The sequence below is a fragment of the Herpailurus yagouaroundi genome, unplaced genomic scaffold (genome assembly GCF_014898765.1).
Source record: "Herpailurus yagouaroundi ecotype Mexico unplaced genomic scaffold, PumYag 141, whole genome shotgun sequence".
In the NCBI taxonomy this organism is placed as follows: Eukaryota; Metazoa; Chordata; class Mammalia; order Carnivora; family Felidae; genus Herpailurus; species Herpailurus yagouaroundi.
In genome coordinates this window covers 63,856,279-63,878,721 of record NW_024412396.1, presented here as the reverse complement: position 1 = coordinate 63,878,721, position 22,443 = coordinate 63,856,279, and the positions used below count along the sequence as shown (strand labels likewise).

Genomic DNA, 22,443 nt, shown 5'->3' with positions numbered 1-22,443 from the left:
GGCCTGAGACCTTTGTGCCCCCGGCTGCTGACGGCTGGTGGAGACAAGCCTGCCTCTTGAGTGTGGCACGTGCACAAGCCTTTTGGGGGGGGGACATTCACCATGCGAGGTCCTGTTGTGTCACTTTTGAATGCAGAAAAAACGTGCACACGCGCACACATTGGCGACAAATGCTTGCCTCCCTCCCCTTCTTTACAGATCAGATTAGGTGAAAGGCTCACGTGTAGCTAAGAGATAAGGAAGCCTAACCTTGGTTTCTAGAGGAGCCCTGTTGCCTCCCGTTTTCATGTTGGCCATTTAAAGCCGTTGACCTTTATCCCCTCCGCTTGTATTATTCTGTAATTGACTTAGTGAACTACCATCCGTCTAATGAGCTAGGAAAACTTTGAGAGGAAAAAAAGTGCTTGGCTGGTCCAGACCGTTGAGCTGATCCATGAACGAGCAGGTCAGGGAAAATTATTCATAGTGGCAGCCATGTGTGGGGTGCTTCCTCTGGGCTCGGCATCCCTGTAGCTAATTTACATGCTTTACCTGTCTCCTTGAGGCCTAACTACCACGTCCGGCAGGCACGATTAATTATCCCTCCTCAGAGCTGAGAAAGTGAGGCTTGGTGAAATTAAATCCTTGCCATTGCAACCAGTGGTGGAACTGGGATCCACGTCTGTCGGGGTGCGAGCTGGAGTTCTTGACCACTGTGTGCAGTTAAAGCCCTTTGGGTCCCCGAAGATGCTGAACTAAAGTGTGGCAGAACCTGAGGTCCCTTATTCTGGCCACCAGGTGGCGCTGTGGAGGAAGAAATAACCGAGGATCCCATATTGCTTTAATCCTAAATGAGAAATTGGTAAATCAGTTGTGTCAATATAGGACGTGTTCAGAAAGTAAGACTTGAGTGTCTGCTCTGACAAGACTCTAAAGGCCAAGAAGTGTGGGATTGGGGTAGAGGTTGTGCGGGAGATCGAAAGGGAAATAATTCTTGACGGGGTTTGGTACAAAAAGTGATATTTTCATTGTTTTTAAACATATACTGCCAAAAGAGGTCATTGTAGATATACAGAGTTACTGGTGAATACTTGAGGGTAGACTGTTCATGACACCAGGCCAGAAACAGACCATTAGGGGTTTCTAAGGCCTTTGAACAGGAACAGGAATAGAGTAAGCGCCACATCATCAGGGGGCCTGTCATTAAAATGGACGAGTAAGGGAAGCCGGGTCCTAAATTAACAAACATCCTTATTTAATAATTTAACACTTTGAAATTGAAATATGTCTCAGCCATTGGCTCCTTGAGCAGTATATAGTTCTGCTCACGTGCAGAGTGAAGCATTGGCACAAAGATGCCGGTGAAATTAAATTGACTCAGAGCATAAATGATTCACCGAGTCCTGGTTCTGGGCTTGTCATGGGTATTGTTTCTGTCTTTCCTGGGTTGGACAGGATTCTGATTTCCTGACTACATTTAGCTTATTTAGAGTCATTTGTTGTTACTCATTTGATTTATTTATTTTTTTCTTTTCTTCCTCTCTTGGGTATTCCGGGGAATAACGATTTAGCAACTCAGCGCAAAAAGAGTCCCTTTTTGAGAAGCAAAAGCAAGGACAAAGACAAGTCTCCAACGGCCCACCCAACTCTGTCTAAACGCCTGCGGTTCTGGTCTTCCTCTGACATCCCATCCTCTCCTAATGAGCCTGTCCCTTTTTCAGAAATTGGAGATTTCTAATCCTTTTCCTGTATCATGTGTCTTCATCACGTAATCCTCCTTCGTTTCTGAAATTCAAACAAAACCAAAAAAGAAGCAAACAAAAAGTACCTAAAGGCCAGATGACCCATAGTGGACCCCTCCTTCCCAACCCCAGTTCAAGCCAAACTTAAAGTAGCCAGCGTGGATTCTGATTTCAAAAGAGAAGATGAGTTGTCACACCCTCTGGACCATTTCTCCAGCGCAGCACAGTTTTAGGGGAGCCTCGGGACATCCGTGCACAGGTCCTTGGGCCAGGATGTCCGTGCTAATAAGTAAGTCTGGTGGCCGTGGGCTGCCTTCCCCTCTCTCGCACCTGCAGGCTTATGTCATGCCCGTGTGTAAAGCAGGACTGGTCGGTTGTCGCTTTGCTTCCTAAAATATACGGCCTCTGTCAAGTGAGATTTTTTTTTTTTAAGACTTATTTTTAAGCAGCTAAATTTAAAACCGCTGCCCTTTCCTTTGTCAGAGCACCAAATTGTTGGCTTTTGCTGACAAGGCCCTTCTTAGATGTACTCTATGTTTTGAAGGATTTACTGCTCCATTCAAGCGTTTTGTATAATTGGATCGATGTTGCCAAGCCAGAGGGCAGCCCAGAATGAAGTTTTATGACTGTGTGGTAGCTCTCTGACCTCTTGGACGTGGAAGCCAAAATGGTAGCGGACAGAAAGACCATCAGCACACCAGTCACGCCCAGAGCGGGGGGATGCTGGTCGATAGAGGCCTTTAGCTACTGCACTGTTTGCTGTCTTCCGTCATTCCTGTGTGGTCTTCTTAGTTCTGCCACATTTTTTTTTTTTTTTATCACGTGTATGATTACTTCCGTGTTTTCCCTTGAACTGACTCAGCGTTGCTACTTAAATTTATTTTTAAAAGGAAAGATTATTATCAGTACTGTCTGTGGAAAACCAGTATCAGCATAAAAACAAGGGAACCATAAAAGTACATACATACCTACTAAGCTGTTGAAGTCGGTCAAAGTGGCACTGACTTCATCTCGCACGCTCCGCCTTGGGGACCCCGGGCCACCGTGCTCCTGGTCCCCCAGGACTCTGTCTCGCCAGCATGCCATTGGAATCGCCCTGTCTCTCTGCCATTCGTGCTGTCTGCTCATCTCCACCTCCCCTCCGCTCATTTTAACCGCACCTGTTGGATGCCTGTCCCGACTCATTCCACCAGACTTGAATCTTGCTTCTCATCAAGGGTATCTTTCAGAATCCAAATTTTGCCTTCGTTTCAAGTTGTAAGATTTGGGCACTGAAAACTTCCCAGCGAACCCAGACTTCGAGTGGCTGAGGGGCCGGTGGGGTCAGGTCCACGGAAGGGCCCTGGCTCTGGGTCCCCAGCCACGGGGTTCCTGGGTTGGGACATGGTGACGTCCTCCTGCTCCTAGTAGTTCCAACAGCACTCGTGTTACCTTCCATTTAGAGAGCCCATCTCCTTTCCTACTGTTAGGTAGTTGGAATGAGTTAGGGTTTTTTTTATCTTTTTAATATTTTTACATAGATTTTGTTTTATAATAAGAGTATATGTTCATGGTAGAAAATTCAGCGATTGCAGAAAAGCACAAGATGCAAGGTAAAAGTGACTCTTAACAGAAATTAAGAATTCTTACATTGTCAGCGTGGCAGTGAACATCTTCAAATCCTCAGTGAAGCCAGTTGACAGGATGCACATCCTGGGCCTTTGGAACCTTGGCTGCAGGCCTTGACTCATCTTGAGCGGAAGTTATGAGGATCTTTTTAGATCAGTCATTGGAGTTACATACAGCAGGTGTACCCCGTAGTTTGTATGTGGGACCTGTAGCAACAGTGTGTTGATTGTCTTGAGTTCTTTGCCTTCTCCCAGCTTTTCAGGGCTTGCAGTAGGACCCATCTGTAGAGCCAGGGCCGGCCTCTCTGGGCCTCCCGACACAGACCTGCAGCCTGCGCCCTTTTGTTGAAACCGCAGCCTAGCTTCTGTCTTGTTGTGGTCCGTGTGCCCTGGTGTCCCTGCTTCTAGACCTCAGTGTGGCAGCCCAGCCTTCGCATGGGCTTTTGCAGCCCCATTTCTCAATGTCCTTCTCTGCCCCAGGCCCTGGGGACCTAAAACCAAAGCAAGGGTCCCCGCACAGAGGCAGCCTTGACCGCACAGATGCCTCCACCGACCCGGCCATGAAACCCTGGCCCTCGGAGCTGAGCTCCCGGACCTGTTCAACCTCAGCCATCACTACAACCCCTTCCAGCTCCACCCCCATCTCCCGGCACCCAGGCCGCACCAAAGGTGAGTTGTGGGCCCTTCCAGAATAAGAGGGATAAGCGCCCAGGGTCCTTCCGAAAGACCCCAGGCTATGAGGTGGTAAGCAGAGCAGGTAAGCTGTAGACAAGCTTTGAAATCACAAAGGCATGGATTCTGCCTACCAGCCGTGTGACTCAGGGCAGACAACTTCACCATCCAGAGGCCCAATCCTAAGCCACTCTCACCAGCACTTTTCAGGAAGTGGTGGCACCCAGTAGCTCCAGAAGGGAGGTGAACTGGAGTTTGGGCTAAATGCAGGCAACGCCCTCACTCCACCGTGGTGGGAGTTTGGAGGTTTATTCTCTATGGAGGAAACACGAGCGTGTCTCTGAACTGGAGGTCCACTCAGTAGATTAGAGAGTGGGTCTCCTAAACTGAGGACAAGGGGATTTGGGGAGGGGCTTACAAACTGAACTTCTCCCTGGGTGCCAGGAGCCATACGTGTCCACACCTCTGGACGTGAGATTAAAATGTTCTTCGAGCCATCTGATAAGCTTGAGAAATTCCCACCAGAACAGCTCAGTCATATCTTGTCAAGTGAGGCCTAGGGAAGTTCAGGGATCCCTGGACACCTGAAGAGAGCCTCTGGCCAGGGCGACCAAAACCAATACGAGGCCACAGAGTAAACAGCACAGAGGTGACGGCTTTGAAATGCCTGTCATTAATAGAGTCCGAGATAAGTGAGGTGGTTTTACCCATGAAACAAGAACAGGATGCTGTAAAAGAGAGCAGTGGGGGCGGGGGGAGCACTTGGAAATCTAAAATCTACAAACAGGAAGATAAAGCTTAAGACTGAAAAAGACATCCTGCTTATAGTTTAGAGATATGAAAATATCTGAAGCAACAGCTGGAAGGGGTGCCTGTGGGGTGTTGGAAATTGGAGAAAACTGGGAAGGATTACTGTTATACCACCACCCCACCCCACCATACCACCTGGCTGTGCAGAACCTTGGTTTGACAGGCAAAGCACACAGGGTCCCCACCCTTAAGGCGCGTCTGGGTTAGCTTCACGACCTTGTTCACAGCTCATGAACACCTCTGGGGAGATGAGTGGGCACAGGGCGAGCAGGTGGTCCTTCTCTACTCCTGGCCAGACACTGGAAGTGGTAGTCTCATGCTGGTGGAGGTCAAGGGGATGGTGTCACATGCTAGGTGGACAGCCCGGACAGGCTCCTTGTCAGCAGTCTCCCCCCGTTCTCCCGGGGCCTGGGGTACAGAAGCCCTGCCTGGTCTCAGGGAGGAGCCGGGACTCCATCTCCCCTCAGATTTCCAGTGACCTGTGCGGTTCAAGGTCCATCCCTTCAGACTAATTCGTGGGCCCTGTCTGGATCCCAGTCCTAAACCAGAGCCTGAGACTAGAAACCTCTCTGGCCATTCCTACACCTGTGGAGCCTGCAGGAAGGTGGGTCACCTCTGCAGACCCAGTCCTGGCCACGCGCTTCCCCGCCAACGTGTACTCACACTCCTCAGTATCGACTGCCATTGGGCAAATAGCTTCAAATGGAAACCCCCCCCTTAGAGTCAGCCATTTCTCTAAGTAAATCTGATTCCTTTTAGAACAGAATTTATCGGTTTGTTTTGTTATTTTTGGAGGGAGAGTGCGTGTATATGTAACCAAGGGAGAAGGGCAGAGGGGGAGAGAGAAGGAATCCCAAGCAGGCTCCACACTGAGCGTGGCTCAGTCTCAAGACTGTGAGACCATGACCTGAGCTAAAATCAAGAATTGGACAACCGACCGATGTACTCAGATGACCCTAGAGCAGAACTTAATAATCAAGTTCTGGCCGCTAGAGAGTTGCCATTGCTTCTGGCCCTTTTAGTAGAGAAAGAGGGGACACGTTATAAGTTTGTGTCAATACTTCAGATTCAGATGTAACATTACAGGGATTTTTCCTTCTTTGATTTCATATCTGTGTGTCCTTTTCTTACATGGAAATCTGGTCTCCTGAAACATTGACTTATCTTTTTTCCCCCAAATATGTGGTAAATGGTTTAAAAAGTTATGCCAGTGTTATTAAAGTAAATCCACTAAGCAGTATTTTCTTTATAGTTTGTTTACTCTTTAAGTTCCATCTCACTAAGGATGCACACATAGAGTTTTACATTCAAAATGTAAACAGATCAATGTTTCTCTCTGTGTGATTGTTAACAATTGCGTGCTGTGAGGTTTGTTCTGTTTTCAATTTTAGACTTCTTCATAAATTAACCCTGTTTTTAAAATACATAATATAGATTAAAAAACCTGAATAATGTGAGGAGGTATTCTCAGTGTTCGAGGTCCCCTCGCTGCCCCCGTCCCCTGAACTCTATTCCAAAACCACTCCTTTTTCCTTCGGTACTGGTTGAAATTCCTGGTGCTTCTTTCTGCAAAAATAAATGGCACCTTGATTTTTTTTTTCCCACCTAGGCATACATCATGGAGATCTTTCTTACTTTAATTGGTATTAAATGGCCACATATCACACAGTCTTTTCAGCCAACCCTTCTCCAGAGCTGATTCCTTGAAGTGGGATTGCTGGGTCAAAGGGCAAATAAAAGTATACTTTTTCCTAAATAAGAGTCTGTAGTTTTTCAAAGTGTTCCAGAAACTCCTGCGTTAATAACCAATGACCTTACTGTCACCATAGGCTATAATTCAGATGACAGCCTCTGTGACCCGTCCCTGGAGCTGGAGTTCAACCACAGGCAGTACGGTGAGTGCTCAGCGTCATGTCCTTGTGCCTGGGGTCTCAGACTCATTTTCATCTGCAGTACTTTCCTTCAACCTCAGTCCTGTGTGGACGTCCGACATACAAAATGGGTAGACGTGAGGATGGAGAGGGGCCACAGTTCCTCCAGGCTCCTTCCTGCCCTCCCCAGGGTCCTGAGCATGTGGCTTCTGCTTACATACCTCCAGGGACAGGGAAGTCACCACTTCTTTTTTTTTTTTAATGTTTGTTTTTGAGACTGCACAAGTCGGGGAGGGGCAGAGAGAGAGGGAGACAAAGAACCCGAAGCAGGCTCCAGGCTCTGAGCTATCAGCACAGAGCCTGACATGGGGCTCAAACTCATGAGCCGCGAGACCATGACCTGAGCTGAAGTTGGAGGCTTAACTGACTGAGCCACCCAGGCGCCCCGGAAGTCACCATTTCTAAAGTATCCTGCGTCTACAGGCTCCAACTGCCCTTGCTTTGGGGTGCCCCTCAGGTTTGCCAGGGCATTGTGGTGGCCCACACGGGGAGCACTGAGTGCCAGGAGGTCCCTCACTGTCCTCACTTGGAGTTCAGTTGTCCCCAGTAGCTCCAAGTTGTACTAGTCTTAGGAATTGATGAAGCCCTTAGCCATTTGATTTAGAGACATTGTAAGTTTCTGCAGAAGGGAAACAGTGAATCATACCAGCTTTCTCAAAACTTAAAAGCTGCTTTGGGTTTTGGTGAGTTTTGAAAAACAAAAATCCTATAAGGGTGAGGAAATGATTCTTAAAATCAGAAAGCTCACTGAACTCTGCTACTTGGGAAGTGATCAACAGTAAGTGTAGGGGCTATAGCGTTGTCTCCCATCCGTCATTGTCTTCAGTGTCTTATGATGCGGACGTTCATACAGATACAGACACTGGCGCTCTGTACGAGTGGAAGGACATGCTCTGTGGCACAACATTCTGACACGAGGACCCCTTGTGTCTTTGCACCGGGGGGGGGGGGGGGTGCCACACCTGGACATACTGGCCGCGGTGCTTTGTTAGGGGCACTGAGGAGCCAGATTGGTGCTCCAGCGGCTGACCAACCGAGGGGTTTTCTTCCTAAGCACTCTTGATTCCTTGAGCTTTTCTTATCAGGGGAGAAGGAAGGAAAAGCAGTTTTCAATGCTGTGGTTGAATAAACAAAAGTGCTTTGGGGTCCTGTTGATTTGTGTCACGGTTTTCTTTGAATGAAACTTAATTCCTTTATAATTTTTTTAATGTTTGTTTTTTTTTTTTTTTTTTGAGCAAGCGGAAAAGTTTGAGGGGGAGGGGGGGGGGGGCGGGGGGGAGCGGTGGGGACACAGAATCCGAAGCATGCTCCAAGCTCACAGTTGTCAGCACAGAGCCCGACCCGGGATTTGAACTCACAAACTGTGAGATTGTGACCTGAGCTGAAGTCGGCTGCTCAACTGACTGGGCACCCAGGTGCCCCAAAACTTAATTCCTTTTTAAAGACGTGCGTTTTCTTTAATTTTTCCTTCTGAAAGAGGGGACTCTGCTTTTACACTGTTCGTGAAAACTGCGGATTTTTTGGCTCCTCCCCAAACCCTGTTTGCTAGTAAGAGTTTTCCAGATGCCTGCTATTTGCAGAGCGCACCAGCACTTGGGAACTGGACGCCCTATAGACCCAGTAAAGCAAGAGCAAACTCTCCCCAGGGGCGCAGTGAACAGAGCACCTCCGCGCGTCTTCGGTTCTCCGTGCCCTTCGGCTCGACACCAGCTGCGTGCTGAGGTGGATGCAGGGATGACAGAAGGGCAGTTCTTGTCCCCCAGGGGTTCGTGGTCCGGCAGGACAAACAAAGCGGTGTGGGGCAGGCCGGCAGGGCTCCTGGAAGAGTGGACCAGGAGAGCGGGGGTCTGCCGGCCTTGGAGGGCCAGCCCGCCCTTTGCAGCGGTGAAGCCACCCCCACCTGCAGCCGGGCTCGCCCCCCGCCCCCCGCCCTGAGCTCCCTTGTGCACACACTCAGGCAGGAGAGCTGCTGTCTCCAAGTTCCTTGTCACCGGAAGGGCTGATTTTTCCCTTGGGGGTAGATGGAAATTCGAGGCAGAGGAAGCAAGGAGCTGAAGGGCCACAAACAGCAAGAAAAGCAAAAGCACACTCTCCCTCCCCTCCTCAGGGTCCCCGCACTCACTCCCGTGGATCAGCAAAGGGAAGGTGCCCTGGGCGCAGGCACGCACCCCCTTGTACACGTGTGCCCCCTGCCGTCTCCTGGCTCTACCCCCACCAAGTCTCACGTGTGTTCCAGAAAGCTCTATGTAATAGTAGGCGTGGGCGCTCTCCTCTCGTTAGCTTCCCCTGAGCAGCCCTTCTCTTTTGGTCTGCTTCCTGGACTAGCGTTCGTGTGCGATTCGTGTCGTTAACAAAATTGTCTCAAGTCCTAGCCCTAGACCTAATAAAAACAACGCCACCTGTCGTTTCTGGGTCACTTGCTGGATGCCATGCCTCACACACAAGTTGCTGGCACTCCCGGTGGGGGAACATAGAGAACCCCGGCACCCATCCATCCTCAGGGCCTCTGCCTGGACTTTGGCGTGGGCGTGCTTTGTTCTGCGGCCTTTCTCGGGTCAGGTGGTTCAGTCTGGGGTTTACCTGCTCGTTGGCCCTTGACACGGAGTGTCCTTTCCTTTCAGTGTCCCGACCAGGCAGCTTGGAGAGCAGTCGAAATGCATCCAGCGACAGCTCGCCCCTCAACCTGAAAGGTCAGTCAGCCTTGGCTTCCGCACGCTTTTTGTTATATTGGGGGCTTTGGTTCTGGGCTCGTGTTTTTTTTTTTTTTTTTTTTTTTTTTTTTACAACAAAGTGGTCATCTTCACAAGGTTGTCTGCCTCATCGGACATTTTCCAGTGGAGTCCACATCGTGCTATTTGAGGCACACACCTGGGAGTTTGAGCGGATTTGAGTTTGAATCCCTTCATCCCCATAGACCAGCCCTGGGTGCCCGCCCCCCTGCCCCCCGTTCTCTGAATCTGAGCTACTTCATCTGTAGCGTGGGGGTACTGACCATAGTTCTGTCTGGTGGCCGGAGAGCATAGTGGGATGACTTTGATTCTTCTGTACTTTTTTAACTTCGTTTTATAGTGCACAGTATCGTCTGTCTTAACATTTCTGAGCATTTGGAAAGAATATGTGTCTTGTCCCAAGCCTGGAAACTTTGCGCAGATAACTTTTTTCCCTTCGCATGCACGTGACCAGCCCCTGGAAGACCCCTAGCGTGGAACAGGTGCTGATTAATCCTTTAATACATGGATGGATGAGACCTACTGAGTGTGGTGCCTTCAGGCTACTAATATTAAATAATAGCTTAAACGTTACCAGAAGCTTTCCGCTTTTATCTCAAGGAGTTTCATTTTTAAATGCCAGAGTGAAATTCTGAAGCTCTCCAAAACGTCCTTAACATCCAAATTGCAGCTGAGAGAAGTGTGGCCTGGGTGCCCTGGCAGGGCTCTCTCTGTTTTCGGTGACTGCGAGGCAGCACAGAGCCTGCCGGAGGCAGAGGAGACGGCGAGGGAGACTCACGCGTGTCCCTCTGTACCGCCCTGCCCCCACTCCCAGGTTCCTCTGACCAGCTCCACAGAAGGTCCGAGAGCTTCAGCAGTGAAGACCTGATCCCCAGCCGGGACACGGCCACTCTGCCACGGGACACCAGCACCACGGGACGCGCCGCCCTCAGCCGCCATGAGTGCCCCCTGCCCCGGAACGGGCCTCTCCCCCAGGAGGGCATCCAGAAGAGGGGCGCGGGCCAGCCTCACGCTGGGGGACGACCCAGCTCTGCCTCACCGAGCAGTGAGATGGTCACCCTGGAGGAGTTTCTGGAGGAGAGCAACCGGCGCTCCCCCACCCCTGTGAGTGGCCCGGGGCTTGGACACAGAGTGCCTGTCTTCCCTACATGGGCACTAGGGGCCGAGACCCCCTGGCAGCAGAGTCCCAGAAAGGGACGGGCCGGGCATGGTGTGGCCTGGGTGGAGAGCTGGCTTGGATGGGGGAGGGAACCCACTGGTCAGCAAGCCACTGGGCACTGGCAGCTGGCCCCAGACCTCGGAGCCTGTTTTCTCCATTGTGAAGTGAGCAGGCAGGAATTTGCTGCCAGCATAGAGGGTAGGGATGGGATGTGCCCACCACTGGGAGCTGCTCTCGGGATATGGCCGGCACCCAACTTGGTGTGGCTAGGGTCTCAGCAGCTTTTGTGGCAGAGCCCCGAATACCCACTTCCCCCGAGCTTCCACCAGCAGAGGTTGGCAAATTGTTTCTGTAAAGGGCTCGATGGTAGATATCTTAGGCATTCTGGGCCATCCAGTCTCTATCGCAACCTCTCAGCTCTGCCATTTTCGTAAGGACACAGCCTTAGATCTTCTGTCAGTGAACGGACATGGCTGTCTTCCAACAAAACTTACGGGTATTGACATTTGAATTTCATTTAATTTTCACGTGTCACATAAGGCTTTTCTTTTTAAAAATTTTTAAAAATCATTTTAAAAATGTAAAAACTCTCCTTAGCTCTTAAGCCATACAAGAACATGTGGCCAACCAAGATTGACCTCCAGCTGTAGTTTGCTGGCCTGCATCCTGCAGCTCTGACCCCCAGACATCACTGGCGTTGGGGTGCCCTCCTCTGTCACTTGCCAGTGTCTCTGTTTAACTTTCCTGAAGCTACACGTGTGCCTTTTACATGTTCTGCCTGACTTCAGTCAAGTAAGCAGTTGGGTTACTGAACAGATGAAGTATACTTTCTTGCAAATGAGATCTTGTAAGGGTTTTTGTGTTTTTTGAGCATGCATGAGTGCACGCATGAGTGGGTTGGGGGCAGAAGGAGAGGGAGAAAGAATCAGAAGCAGGCTCCACACCCAGCATGGAGCCCAACGCAGGGCTCGATCTCATGACCCTGAGATCATGACCTGAGCCGAAATCAAGTCAGATTCTCAGCTGACTGAGCCACCCAGGTGCCCTGAGATCTTGTAAGGATTTTTAATGCTTCCATGATTCTGTCTCATTCCCCTTAACAGTGGAACTTTTTTTAGCCACATGGTAAACTCTATGACCCACCTTATAGGCCATGGTGGAAACACTAAGTATTAGTTCAGCAGATACTTACTGAGCACCTACTACATGTTACACAGTGTGCATAGTGCCTGTTCTCGAAAATCCGAGCAAACCATTAATTGGCAAGCTTTTCTCATAGATTTGCTAGGTGCCGAGTCTTGTGGTTGGCACTGGAAGGAAATAGAAAACATGGCCCCTGCCGTCCCTTCATTTACGTTTCTGTCCGGCAAGCACTGGCTCTGTGCACTAGGACTTGGAGAAACCACACAGAAGCCCTGCTGCTTTCAGGAAGCTTATGGTCTGCCAAGTGGTTCCCAGACTGTCCTGGCGGCCTCGCCAGGACACAGGCTGCACCCTGGAGCTTCTGACTCCGTGGGTCTGAGGTGGGGGTCCCTGAGAATTTGCGTGTTTACTGGATTCCCAGAGGATGCTCTTGCTGTCAGTGTGTGTCCAGGCATCACACGCTGAGGAGCCGGATTCCATTTATCCGGTGGAATAAGTGAGAATGGTCCAGAAAGCAGGGGTGCCTGCAAATTGGAAGACTTTCCTTCTCAACCCTTTCCGACTATGTACCTACCGTAGTGAGTTTCCTTTCCTTTTGTAATATTTCGGGGGTGGGTCCTGTTCAAGGGGCAGGGCCGCTCCCCCCTCAGTTCAGACCTGTCCCTGGTAGTCCCTGTTCCTCATGTTCCATATCATCACCTGTCCCTTTTCAGCCTAAACAACCCCAAAATTATCTTACTGCAAAGTCCGTGTCGGAAGCCGATGTTTGGACCTGGAGAGCCACCCTCAACCTCTCTGCCTGCCTAGGGTGCACACCCCCTGCCCAACCCGTGCACCTGACCTCTCCCACCCTCCCCTGACCAGTCCGGAGAAGTCACAGTGTGCCCGTCCGTGCTTGCACCTCCCTGATGCCGGCAAGGGAGTGTCTCAAAATGGGCTCCCTGGGTGGCCAGAGAGGGTGGCCCCATGCAGGTGCGCACCGCAGGATTAACCATGTGTAGGCAGCAGCTGGGGTCAGCCAGCAGTAGGTGTTAATCCTGGTCTGTGCTCTCCGGGTGTGGGACCTGTTAGACCCCTGGGGCTTCAACTTCCTTCCCTACCCAAGATTGTTTTAATCCAGGCTTAAACAGCCTTGCAGCGTTGCTTCAAGAGTACAGGGAGGTTTGGGTTTTCTTGGTGATTAACCTGTGGTTCCTAGCACAGTGTCTGGCACTCAGGAAGCACTCGATAAATGGTTCCTGTCCCTGCTAATGACTGAAGATCTTAGCGCGTGCTCAACCGAGATCTGTGGCTCCAAACTAGCATAAAACAGTAGGTTTTGCCTCTGTCAAGTTGAGCATCCAGATGTTTCCGTGGGCCAGCAGTTTGTTGGCAGGTACAGATGGCTTCTGAGCTGCTGCCCCGTCCTGCAGACTGGCCCCTCCCACCCCCCCGACAGCTCACAGCAGGCTAGGGTCGGACTGCCTCAGCCCTCAGTGCCTGACTCCCACCTGCCACGTGAATGCACTTCTTTGCCTGGTTTTGCAGTGTCCATCAGCCCGAGGAGGAACCTCCACTTGGCTCATCCAGGCCATGAGGTGCTGACAGGAGGCTGAAGTTACTGAGCGGCATCATAGACCTGGGCCTCTGGTGGCTCTGTTTGCCTACACAGTGGTGGCAAGAGGGCACCAGTTCCCTGGCCCGGGGAAGCCCGGCCAGGGAGCGGTGGCTTGAGCGGAGCAGTCTGGCGGGCTGGGTCGTCACATGTCCCCCGTTCCCGCCACCCTGTCCTACCAGGCAGCCTGCCGTCTGGCTCCCACCCACCCCCGCTGTGCCTGCCTCTTATGTGGAGAGTGGTCTGAGTGGCAGTGAGGGTTCTGGCTTTGCAGGAGCTGGTCTTGTTCCCCTTCCTCTGCGGCTCCACACACAGAGCCCTTGCAGTGTGTCTGAGCACAGTGGGCTGACCGGGAAAAGAAAAGCACGGCCCTGCCGGTCAGCTTTCCTCTACCCTGCGCGGTAGGAAAGCGAGAACAGATTGGAACAGTTGCCTGTGGTCGGGCTTTCAGCCCTGACCTTTCCAGAGACTGGATGAGCTTTGCGGGAAGTCCTTCCCGTGTCTGGAGGTCTTTTCTTTTTGTGAAGTTAGGGGGCTGCCGGAGTGGCATCTGGGGTTCTCTCCCTGGTGTTCTGTGTATCGCCCCCTCCCCGTCTTGACTAGCGTGTGTGGGGCACAGGCGATGCTCTGCCTCAAAGAGGCCTAGCGGGGGCAGGAAGCCTCAGTCCTGGCCACCTGTGCTGCCCAGGGGACAGCACCCTCCTGGGGTGGGGAGGGCCGTCGGAGCACCTGTCGGGGCCTTGGCCCACTTCTCACTCCTCCTCTCTTCCCCATAGGACACTCCCAGCTGCCCGGATGACCTGCTAAGCGACTTCTTCAGAAAGGCCAGCGGTCTCCCGGCCATTGGAAGCCAGCCGGGGCCACCTGCCAGGAGAGAAGGGGCCAAGATGCCCACCAGCTTCGTGGCCCCTACCATCAAGATGCCTGTCAACACCCCTGAAGGGAAGTTGCTGAAGCCTGGACAGTACGTGAAGCCAAACTCCAGACCTGCCGAGGCCGAGGCCCCGCCCAGTGCCCCCCCGAGGCAGGCCCAGCCCCCCCAGAGCCTGTCACTGGGCAGACCCAGGCAGGCCACAATGCCCCCAACGTCCCACACACCGGCCGGCCGGAGTGCATCCCTGAGCCGTGCCTTTAGCCTGGCCTCGGCCGACCTTCTCCGGGCCAGTGGGCCAGAGGCTTGCAAACAGGAGGCCCCTCAGAAGCTGGGGGGTCCTGACACCTCGGGCAGAGAAACAGGCAGTCACGTCCTGCAGAGCCCCACGCCCCCCACCTCCCACAGCCTGGCCCGGGAGCGGACCCCACTTGCGGGAAAGACCTGCGGCAGCTCCGGTCAAGGCCCAGCCCCCCGCAGCCGGCCCCCGGACGTGAGGCGCTTCTCACTGGCTCCCCCAAAGGAGGAGAGGCTGGTCCCCCTGCAGCAGTCTGCCACGGCCCCGGCCATCGCCTCTGGAGGTGGCGGTGCCTGTGGCAGCAGCTCCCAGCCCCAGCACTTTCCATCGGCTGCGGCCCCGGCTACCAGGACCAAACCCCAGACGCCCCCCCACTCGGGGGAGGCGGCCACCATCGCCCCTGTCCGGGGGGCGCTCGGCCTCTCAGAGGGAGACGGGGTCCCGAGGCAAGGCCACGGCGAGGGCCTCCCTGCCAAGAGTCCGGGTAGGTCTCCCGACTTGGCTCTGCACGCCAGCCGGGCCCCTGAGGACTTCAGCCGCGGAAGCAGCTTGAAGAGCACGCCGGCGTCCCCCGAGCCTGGCGGGGACCAGCAGACGGTGTGGTACGAGTACGGCTGCGTGTGACTCGTCCGGACCGGCGGCCCCTGAACCCTGAAACTACTGACTCCCCTTCTGGTGGTGACGGCCTTTGCTTCTGCCCCTGTGGTGCCAGGAAAGGGCTTTAGAATGAGGATGGGGGTTCCTGTGCGTCTCTCCCGTTAATGAAAACACTGTGCCAAGCCCTGCGAGGGTTACACTCCCAGGTGTGTGTCTTCTGTAGCTTCCAGCACCTGAGCGCTTTCGAACAGATCCACACTTGACGGGGACACTCAGAATGCAGTGACAGAACCATTGAAGCAGACACTATTTGAGCACGTCCCGGTAGAACACTCATTTGCAACTTGTCGACCTCTCTTAAGGCACGGGTGTGTGTATGTGCGTGTGTGCAGATACACTTTCACGTGGCCAAGCCCCCGCCCCGTGGCTCTGGAAACTCCATTCCCTCTCCCCAAAGCCGTTTGATCCTAGGAGAAGTCCAGACTGGCCAAACTACAAAGATCTTGAGGACCTTGGTGGGGGTACCCCAGAATTAGGCTTGCTGCTGAAAATCAGGGGTGTTGCCATGCCATTCCTGGGGTCCCAAGCAATCCCCTTCTGCCCCAGGGCTAAGGTGGCCTTCTAGGCAGGTGGCAAGTGGCCTCGGGCTTTGGCCGCCCCCCCGCCCCCCCGGTCCCCCTGCAGCCGGCTCCTGGGCTCTGCATGGTGGGCTCGGGGGCCACGGGGAGGCCTGCCTTCCCTGACTCACTTCTCTACAAACACTGGATCTTCTGGGGCTGGGGGGCTGGGGGCAGAGAGAGGGCCCTGCCCCACCCCCGACCAGCAAGTGCACATAGTGTACAGAGGGGAGGTGTATGCAAGAGTGGGGTACAGCCTCCACTTCCCCAGTCTCAGATGAGATTGATTTATTATTTCTGAATAACTTGTGGTAGAAACCAAATTTCTTTTAATATATTACATATGTATGTACACTCCCCTGTGAGATATATGTCCTTTGAGGGGGAATCTATTTATGTTCCACTGGGAGTCCTTTTCGATCAGGAATCTTAACCTGCTGCTTTTATGTATTTGGTCAGATTCCTGACACGTTTTGTTTTCTGTTTAGTAAAGGTGCTCTTTCTGGGATATACTAAACTTGGTGATTTTTTTTTTTTAAGATTTATTTTTTTTTTCTTTTGATTTAATCCGAGGAAAAAATGGGATTGTTAAGGTCAGTTTTAGGAGCGCTTTCGGTTGTGTATTGAATAGCCATTCATTCTGGAACACACGGACAGGATCATAATAAAATGAGATGGCAGAGAACGGAGTCCTGGTTATCTCACTGGACAGCCTTGGCATTATGGGACAGGTTGTCAGGGGCTCCCGGGGCTCCCTGCTTCACCTCCAAGAGCCTTCTCGGCCTCTGGAATCTACTCTGCCAACAGGTCAGAGAACAAGTTTTTCGTGCTTACTATACAGTTTCCCAGACTTGTATTTTTTTTTCCTAGAGTTTATTTTGAGAGAGAGGGCGAGTGAGCAGGGGAGGGGCAGAGAGAGAGAGGAGACAGAATCCCAAGCAGGCTCCTCACTGTCAGCACAGAGCCGGATGCAAGGCTGGAACTCACGAACCGTAAGATCGTGACCTCAGCCGAAATCGAGAGTTGGATGCTTAACCGGCTGAGCCACCCAGACACCCCATTTTGATGTAGGATTCAGCTCCAACTGGTCCTTTGGATTTTCCCAAGAGTACTCAACTAGGATCTGGAATTTAGATCTCTGGGGCCTCAGATCAGATGCTTAAATAGGGAGGGAGGATGGGAGGCATATTCATATCCACACATGGTGAAGTCTTTCTTCAAATGGCTTTCTGTCTTGCTGCCTCGGTGTCTCTCTCTTTCTTCACCAAGCTTTTTTTAACGTTTATTTTTGAGAGAGCACAAGCAGGGGAGGGACAGAGTGAGAGGGGGACAGAAGATCCGAAGCAGACTCTGCGCCGACAGCAGAGAGCCTCATGAATGGCTTCAACCCATGAACCGCACAATCACGACCTGAGCTCAAGTGATTGAGCCACCCGTGTGCCCCCAGATTAAGAGTCTCCTGCCTCCTCGCCTGTCCTTTCGGAAGCTTACAGCCTGTCCTGTGTGACCGCTCAGCGGGGGGCTGCCATCCACAAGGCTTGGGCCAAACAGCAGCAGCCACCTCTCTGCTTCCTCCTGTGCAGACTTTGCCACCTGGCCACTTAGCACGTGAACCTCGCTTGGGATTCTCTGCTGTCTGGAACGGGTCTCCAGGGCTCACACTTGCCAGCCCCTCATTCATTCATAGTTAAAGGTGCCTTCACAGTTAAGGTGCTAGGTCCCAGAGGCTGCCCCTTGCGGGCAGCCCCCCAGGGCTAGCCAAGGGCTGACTGCTGAGCTGTAGGCCTGAAGCCCCCCACCTGCTGTCAGATCCTCCTGCCTGGACCTGCAGGCCTCGCTCGACTCTTCCACCTGACCACCCTGCCCCCACCCCCCACCCCTCTGGCTCCCTCGCTCATTCAAGGACCAGCTGTCCTGTTATCACAAAAACCAGAAGCCCGAGATGCAGGCTTGGCCCTTCCTCTCTCCACACCCCACACCTAGGTCACGTTCTGGACTGTGTCTGAAATCTGCACCCCCACCCTTGTCTCAGTTTTTCTCATCTCGGGTCACACACAAACACACACACACACACACCCCTGGCCCTGGGTTTGGGCGGTAGCTTGCCCAATAGACTGCCTGTCTCAAACAACTTAGCCCTCGTGGCACCTCTCAGGGCATTCACCCCCGGTGACCTTTCCTTTTGACCCATTCCCCTCAGTCTCTGCCTCCGCACTAGTCACACCCATGCCTTTGTGGACTGGGCCGCTCTACATGGCTCACTGAGGTGCACCCAGCCCTCTTATGGCTCCCTCCCCTCGCCCCAGACAAGCTCACACACATCCATGATTTTAATTACAGTCTGTTCCCAGAAGGTCCAAACAGCTCCAGCCCCAGCCTCTCCTTGGAACCTCCGGACCTGTGTTTCCAGCCTGGATGTCCCTCCAACTCAATGCTCAGCATACTGTTTACCGTCTGCCCCCCACCAAAGCCTCTTTGTGGTTCCCATCTCGTCTTCTCTGTCCCCTAACCAGATGATATTTGACATCCCCCTCCCTCTTCCCTGTGTCCTATCCATTACTTTATCAGCTGGTTCCAGCTCTGACACCTCGCTCACATCCGCAGCCAATCCCAGGCAATGGTCCCCACCCCCGGGCAGTACCACAGGGTCCTGTTGCTGAGCCAGGCATCCCAGATCATGCCCTTCCTGAGCTCCAGGCACCTCCCTCTGCACGGGCCTGGGAGATATGGGACCTGGCGTCTGGGGAGCCGACTAGCAGTTGGCATTCGTGCGCACAGCTCCAGGGTGAGGTCTATACCTGGAAAGAGATTTGGAATCATCTCTGGAACAAGAGAGGCTCACCCTGGGTAGAACACTAAAGTGAGAAAGCACAGGACAAACCCTGGGAAGGATCTAGCCAGCGTAAAACATCCAGCCCAATGTTCATCAACCGAAGGAGAAGGAACATGTATACATACATAAAATTTTATAAAGATGTGTAATAAAATTTACAAATAGTAAAATATCTAATACTTTCTGCCTCAGAACCCGTACAGCCAATTGATTCTCCTAGAAAACTCTCATCGATTTCTGCCACACTTGTGTATTTGTAGCCAGCCTGTGCTTGCAACTGACATCTGTCAGTATCATTCCAACAGGGATGTTGGTTGAAATTTCCCTTTATGTTAACCAGTACCATGAAAGCAAAACGAACCAGAAACGCATGTCAGAACTTCACTCCTTTGTGGATGACACGGGGACTACCTGGTCACGGAGGAGATCTGAATGCAGGATGAGCAAGTTTCCTCCATTTTGTGCTGTCACATGGCTACAGACCGAGCACACTTCTTAAAAAAATAGATGTACCGCCTTACATGCCATAAATATTCTCCCAAGACATACTTTTAAGTTTACTCTGCACTATGAACAGTTTCTCTGCCATTTTCTTAAGTCTAGACACTGAGAAAAACATAAATCAAGCCCTGATTGGTAATATCTGCCAATTTCTGTGGTGTAAATATTCTCACCATGGCCGATTCCAAGCTGCCAACATGGTGTCATTGACCATGGAGGTGGGAAGAGATGTGTGGCACCTGTTACAGAGCATCACCTCCACACCGAAAAAGTGGGTATAAATAACCTCAAGAGTATGGGTACTGGTAAAATAATTAGGAAGCAGCAAGTTTTATGTATTTATTACCTTTGCTTTTAATATGCAGTATTTAGGGGTTGCCTGGGTGGTTTATTCGGTTGAGCATCCGACTTTGGCTCAGGTCACGATCTCATGGTTGACAAGTTCGAGCCCCACGACGGACTCTGTGCTGACAGCCTGGAGCCTGCTTCCGATTCTGTATCTCCCTCTCTCTCTGCTCCTCCCCCACTCATGCTCTGTCTCTCTCTGTCTCAAAAATAAACATTAAAAAAAATACAGTATTTAATCAAAGGTTTACAGAAGTTAATTTTTTTTTTAATATTTATTTTTGAGAGAGAGAGACAGAATACGAGTGGGGGAGGAGCAGAGAGAGACGGAGACACAGAATCCAAAGCAGGCTCCAGGCTCCGAGCTGTCAGCACAGAGCCCGACTCGGGGCTCGAACCCATGAACCGTGAGATCATGACCTGAGCTGAAGTCCGATGCTTAAACCGGCTGAGCCACCCAGGTGGCCCTACTAAATTAACATAATTAAATTAATGTTAATTAAATTAAAATAAGTTAATTTTTAGTGATGACTGTTTATCAACTGGCTTGCAAAATTCCTGCACGCTCCTGGGAGCACCACCTTTTTAGAGATGGGCTGAAAAAGCAGAGACAGAATTGAGAACCGAAGACCAAAGACGAGGGAGGAAGCTGTGAAGAGCTGACCGCCTACTCCGTGTTGGTGTGGGTGGCGCAGTGTTCTTCCAGCCCAGGGCACAGGGAGCCATCGCTGGAGGCTGAAAGCTCGGACCCGGGCTTCTGTGTCTCCTCCCATCGCCCCTCCTTGCCCTTCTGCCCCAGGTAGAGGGAAAGAGTGGGCCCGAGGAAAGCCCGCGACCTCTGCGTCTGTAAAACGGAGCAGTGAACGACGTGAAGTCAGGCAGGAGCCCGGGGCGCCGGGCAGGCCTGGCACGTGCTGGGGAGGGGTGAGGAGGGCTCATGGCAGCGCTCAGACCCGTCCTCCCCTTTCCAGGCTTTTTGGCCCAGCCCACTGAGGTGAAGATTACGGGGGTCACCTGGCGCAGTGTGAGAGCTGGCAGAGGCAAAGCCGGCCACCTGCTCCCCAAATCCTCTCCTCCAAGAGACCCCCAATAAAGAGCCGGGAGGAAACCCCAGGGCCCCTCGGCGCTCCCCGCGGGAGAGCAATGGTTCTGGAAGCCGCACCCTCCCCGGATCCCTGGGGCGGCTGCTCGGCGCCCGCCGGGAGCCTCCGCCCCCTCCACCTCCTCCCGCGGCGAGGCGGCGCGCGAGCTGGAGCCGGTGCGCAGTGCCGCCCGCACCTCGTCCCCGGCCCGTCCCCGGCCCGTCCCCGCCCGGTCCCCGCCGCCGCCGCCCGCTCGTCCCTCCGCTGCCGCCCGCCGCGATCCGGCCTCCTGCGCCCGGGACCCGAGAGAGGTGAGTGCGCCCCGGGGCAGCGCGGGGTTGGGCCGGGACGGCGGGGCAGGCAGCGCGCGGATGACGGCGGCCCGGCCCAGGGGACCACGGACCTTCAGCAAGGCCGGCTCCCTGACATCTCCTGCGGCGGAAAATTCAAAATCCAGTCTCCAGATAAAGGCCTTAGCGGGGAGTGGAGGAGGAGGAGAAGGGCTGGGAAGTAGGTCCGTGTCATCCTAAGGTCCACACTGATAGTGCTTTGGGGGCCCAGGGACCTATCACCCAGAAGGTGTGTCACGAGAGGGGGCGTTTGGGGGTGCAGCGGGCCGGAGGAGGCCGCCCTGCCCAGGGCCCCCGCGGTCCCCGCAGATTTCAAAAGTCCAACACCATCCAGGTCCCCGGGACACACACCCTGACCCTGCATAAGTGTAGCTAAGGCCCAAGGAAGTGCGCCGTGGGCGGAGTCCAAGGACCCGGTCCCAGACTGGAGACTTTCCTGATGGGGGGGGGGGGGGGGGGGGAGGGGGCAAACTAACGTCTCCCGGGTGCCTGCTGGGGCCTGGTGCTTCTCCAGGAGCATCTCCACTGTCTGTCTCCGCTGTTCCCCCATCCATTCCCTATGGCCCATTCAGCAGCCCCACATGGAGGGAGCTGGTCCCCGCCCCCCTGCCAGTACAACTCACACTCTAGCTGGAGAGACAGATCCACCTTGTTTCTCTTTCCTGCCCCAAACGATCAGAATCTAAGGGGGCACTCGCCACCAGCAATATACCCTTGGACTAGTGAGAAATTCTTAAGCCCCCCGCCATCAATACTCAAAGGACCCCTTCTGTAGCCACAGCATCATAAACACCAGTCACTGGGAGGAATTCCAGGATGCTCCTGCCCCCTTGTGGGTTTCAGTTTAGAAGTCACCTCTTCCAGGAAGGCCACCTTGACTGCTGTCCTCTTGATCAGATGCTCTGGTACCTTGGGCTCCCACAGTATGGCCCTCCTGCCCTTCATCCTGTGATCATAGCTGCTCTCAGAGTATTGTCATTGCCGTATCACTCCCAGCTTTCCCTCCTAAGCCAGTTGCAAAAACTCAGCCACTCTAGTTCCATGTTAGTATATACATAACATTTTTCTTGATTTTACTTTGGAAACTGGATTTTACTTTTTCTCTGTTGGTCATCTCTTCTCTCTGGCCAGCCCGCACTGGCCCGGATGGCCCCTGAGTGGCTCTTTCGGGGGCACAAGGCAAAAAGTTACCCAGAGGTCCCCTGGGCCTCCCCCTCGGTCCAGATCCCATGGGCATCTTGGCTCTAGCACCATCTCCTCCTGCCCCCCACCCTGGTTCCTGCCCCACCAGACGGCCCCCCGGGAGCTCAGCTCCTGCCCTCACATCAACTTAGCCACACAAGCCTGCGTGACAAGTGGAGGACGGCATGCAGGCCACTCACTGTCCCCTGGCTGTCTCCTGCTCCTCTCCAGGCTTCTTTTCTTCCCGTCCAAAGAGGCACACTGAGCAGTTTACTGTGCCCCCTGCCTTAGCAGATGGACCCCAGGCTCCTCTCCTTGTAGCAGCCCAGCCCCCCTCCACGAGAATTCTCTTAGAGAATCTCAGCTTCTCAGTGGCCACCCAGTTTCCGCTCACCGTCCCC

At 53.1% G+C, this 22,443-nt stretch overlaps 2 protein-coding genes across 7 annotated transcripts in view; both read left to right on the top strand.

Moving 5' to 3' along the window:
• CCDC88C (coiled-coil domain containing 88C) overlaps positions 1–16,434 on the top strand; it is a 130,517-nt gene extending 114,083 nt beyond the window's left edge. For 3 of the 4 annotated variants that reach the window (XM_040478019.1, XM_040478017.1, XM_040478018.1), the window contains 5 exons: positions 3,809–3,997; positions 6,640–6,705; positions 9,363–9,431; positions 10,285–10,574; positions 14,143–16,434. In XM_040478019.1, the coding sequence (XP_040333953.1) occupies positions 3,809–3,997; positions 6,640–6,705; positions 9,363–9,431; positions 10,285–10,574; positions 14,143–15,159 (1,631 nt within the window). In that variant the 3' untranslated portion in view covers positions 15,160–16,434. Of the gene's footprint in view, positions 1–1,550; positions 1,802–3,808; positions 3,998–6,639; positions 6,706–9,362; positions 9,432–10,284; positions 10,575–14,142 lie in introns of those variants that run through there. The other variant, XM_040478020.1, reaches the window with a different exon arrangement.
• Positions 16,435–20,258: 3,824 nt separating this feature from the next.
• The window catches only part of GPR68 (G protein-coupled receptor 68), a 28,509-nt gene continuing 26,324 nt past the window's right edge, over positions 20,259–22,443 (top strand). For 2 of the 3 annotated variants that reach the window (XM_040478022.1, XM_040478026.1), the window contains exon 1: positions 20,259–20,821. The gene's annotated coding sequence lies outside the window, so the exon portion shown is untranslated. The remainder of the gene's footprint in view (positions 20,822–22,443) is intronic. The other variant, XM_040478025.1, reaches the window with a different exon arrangement.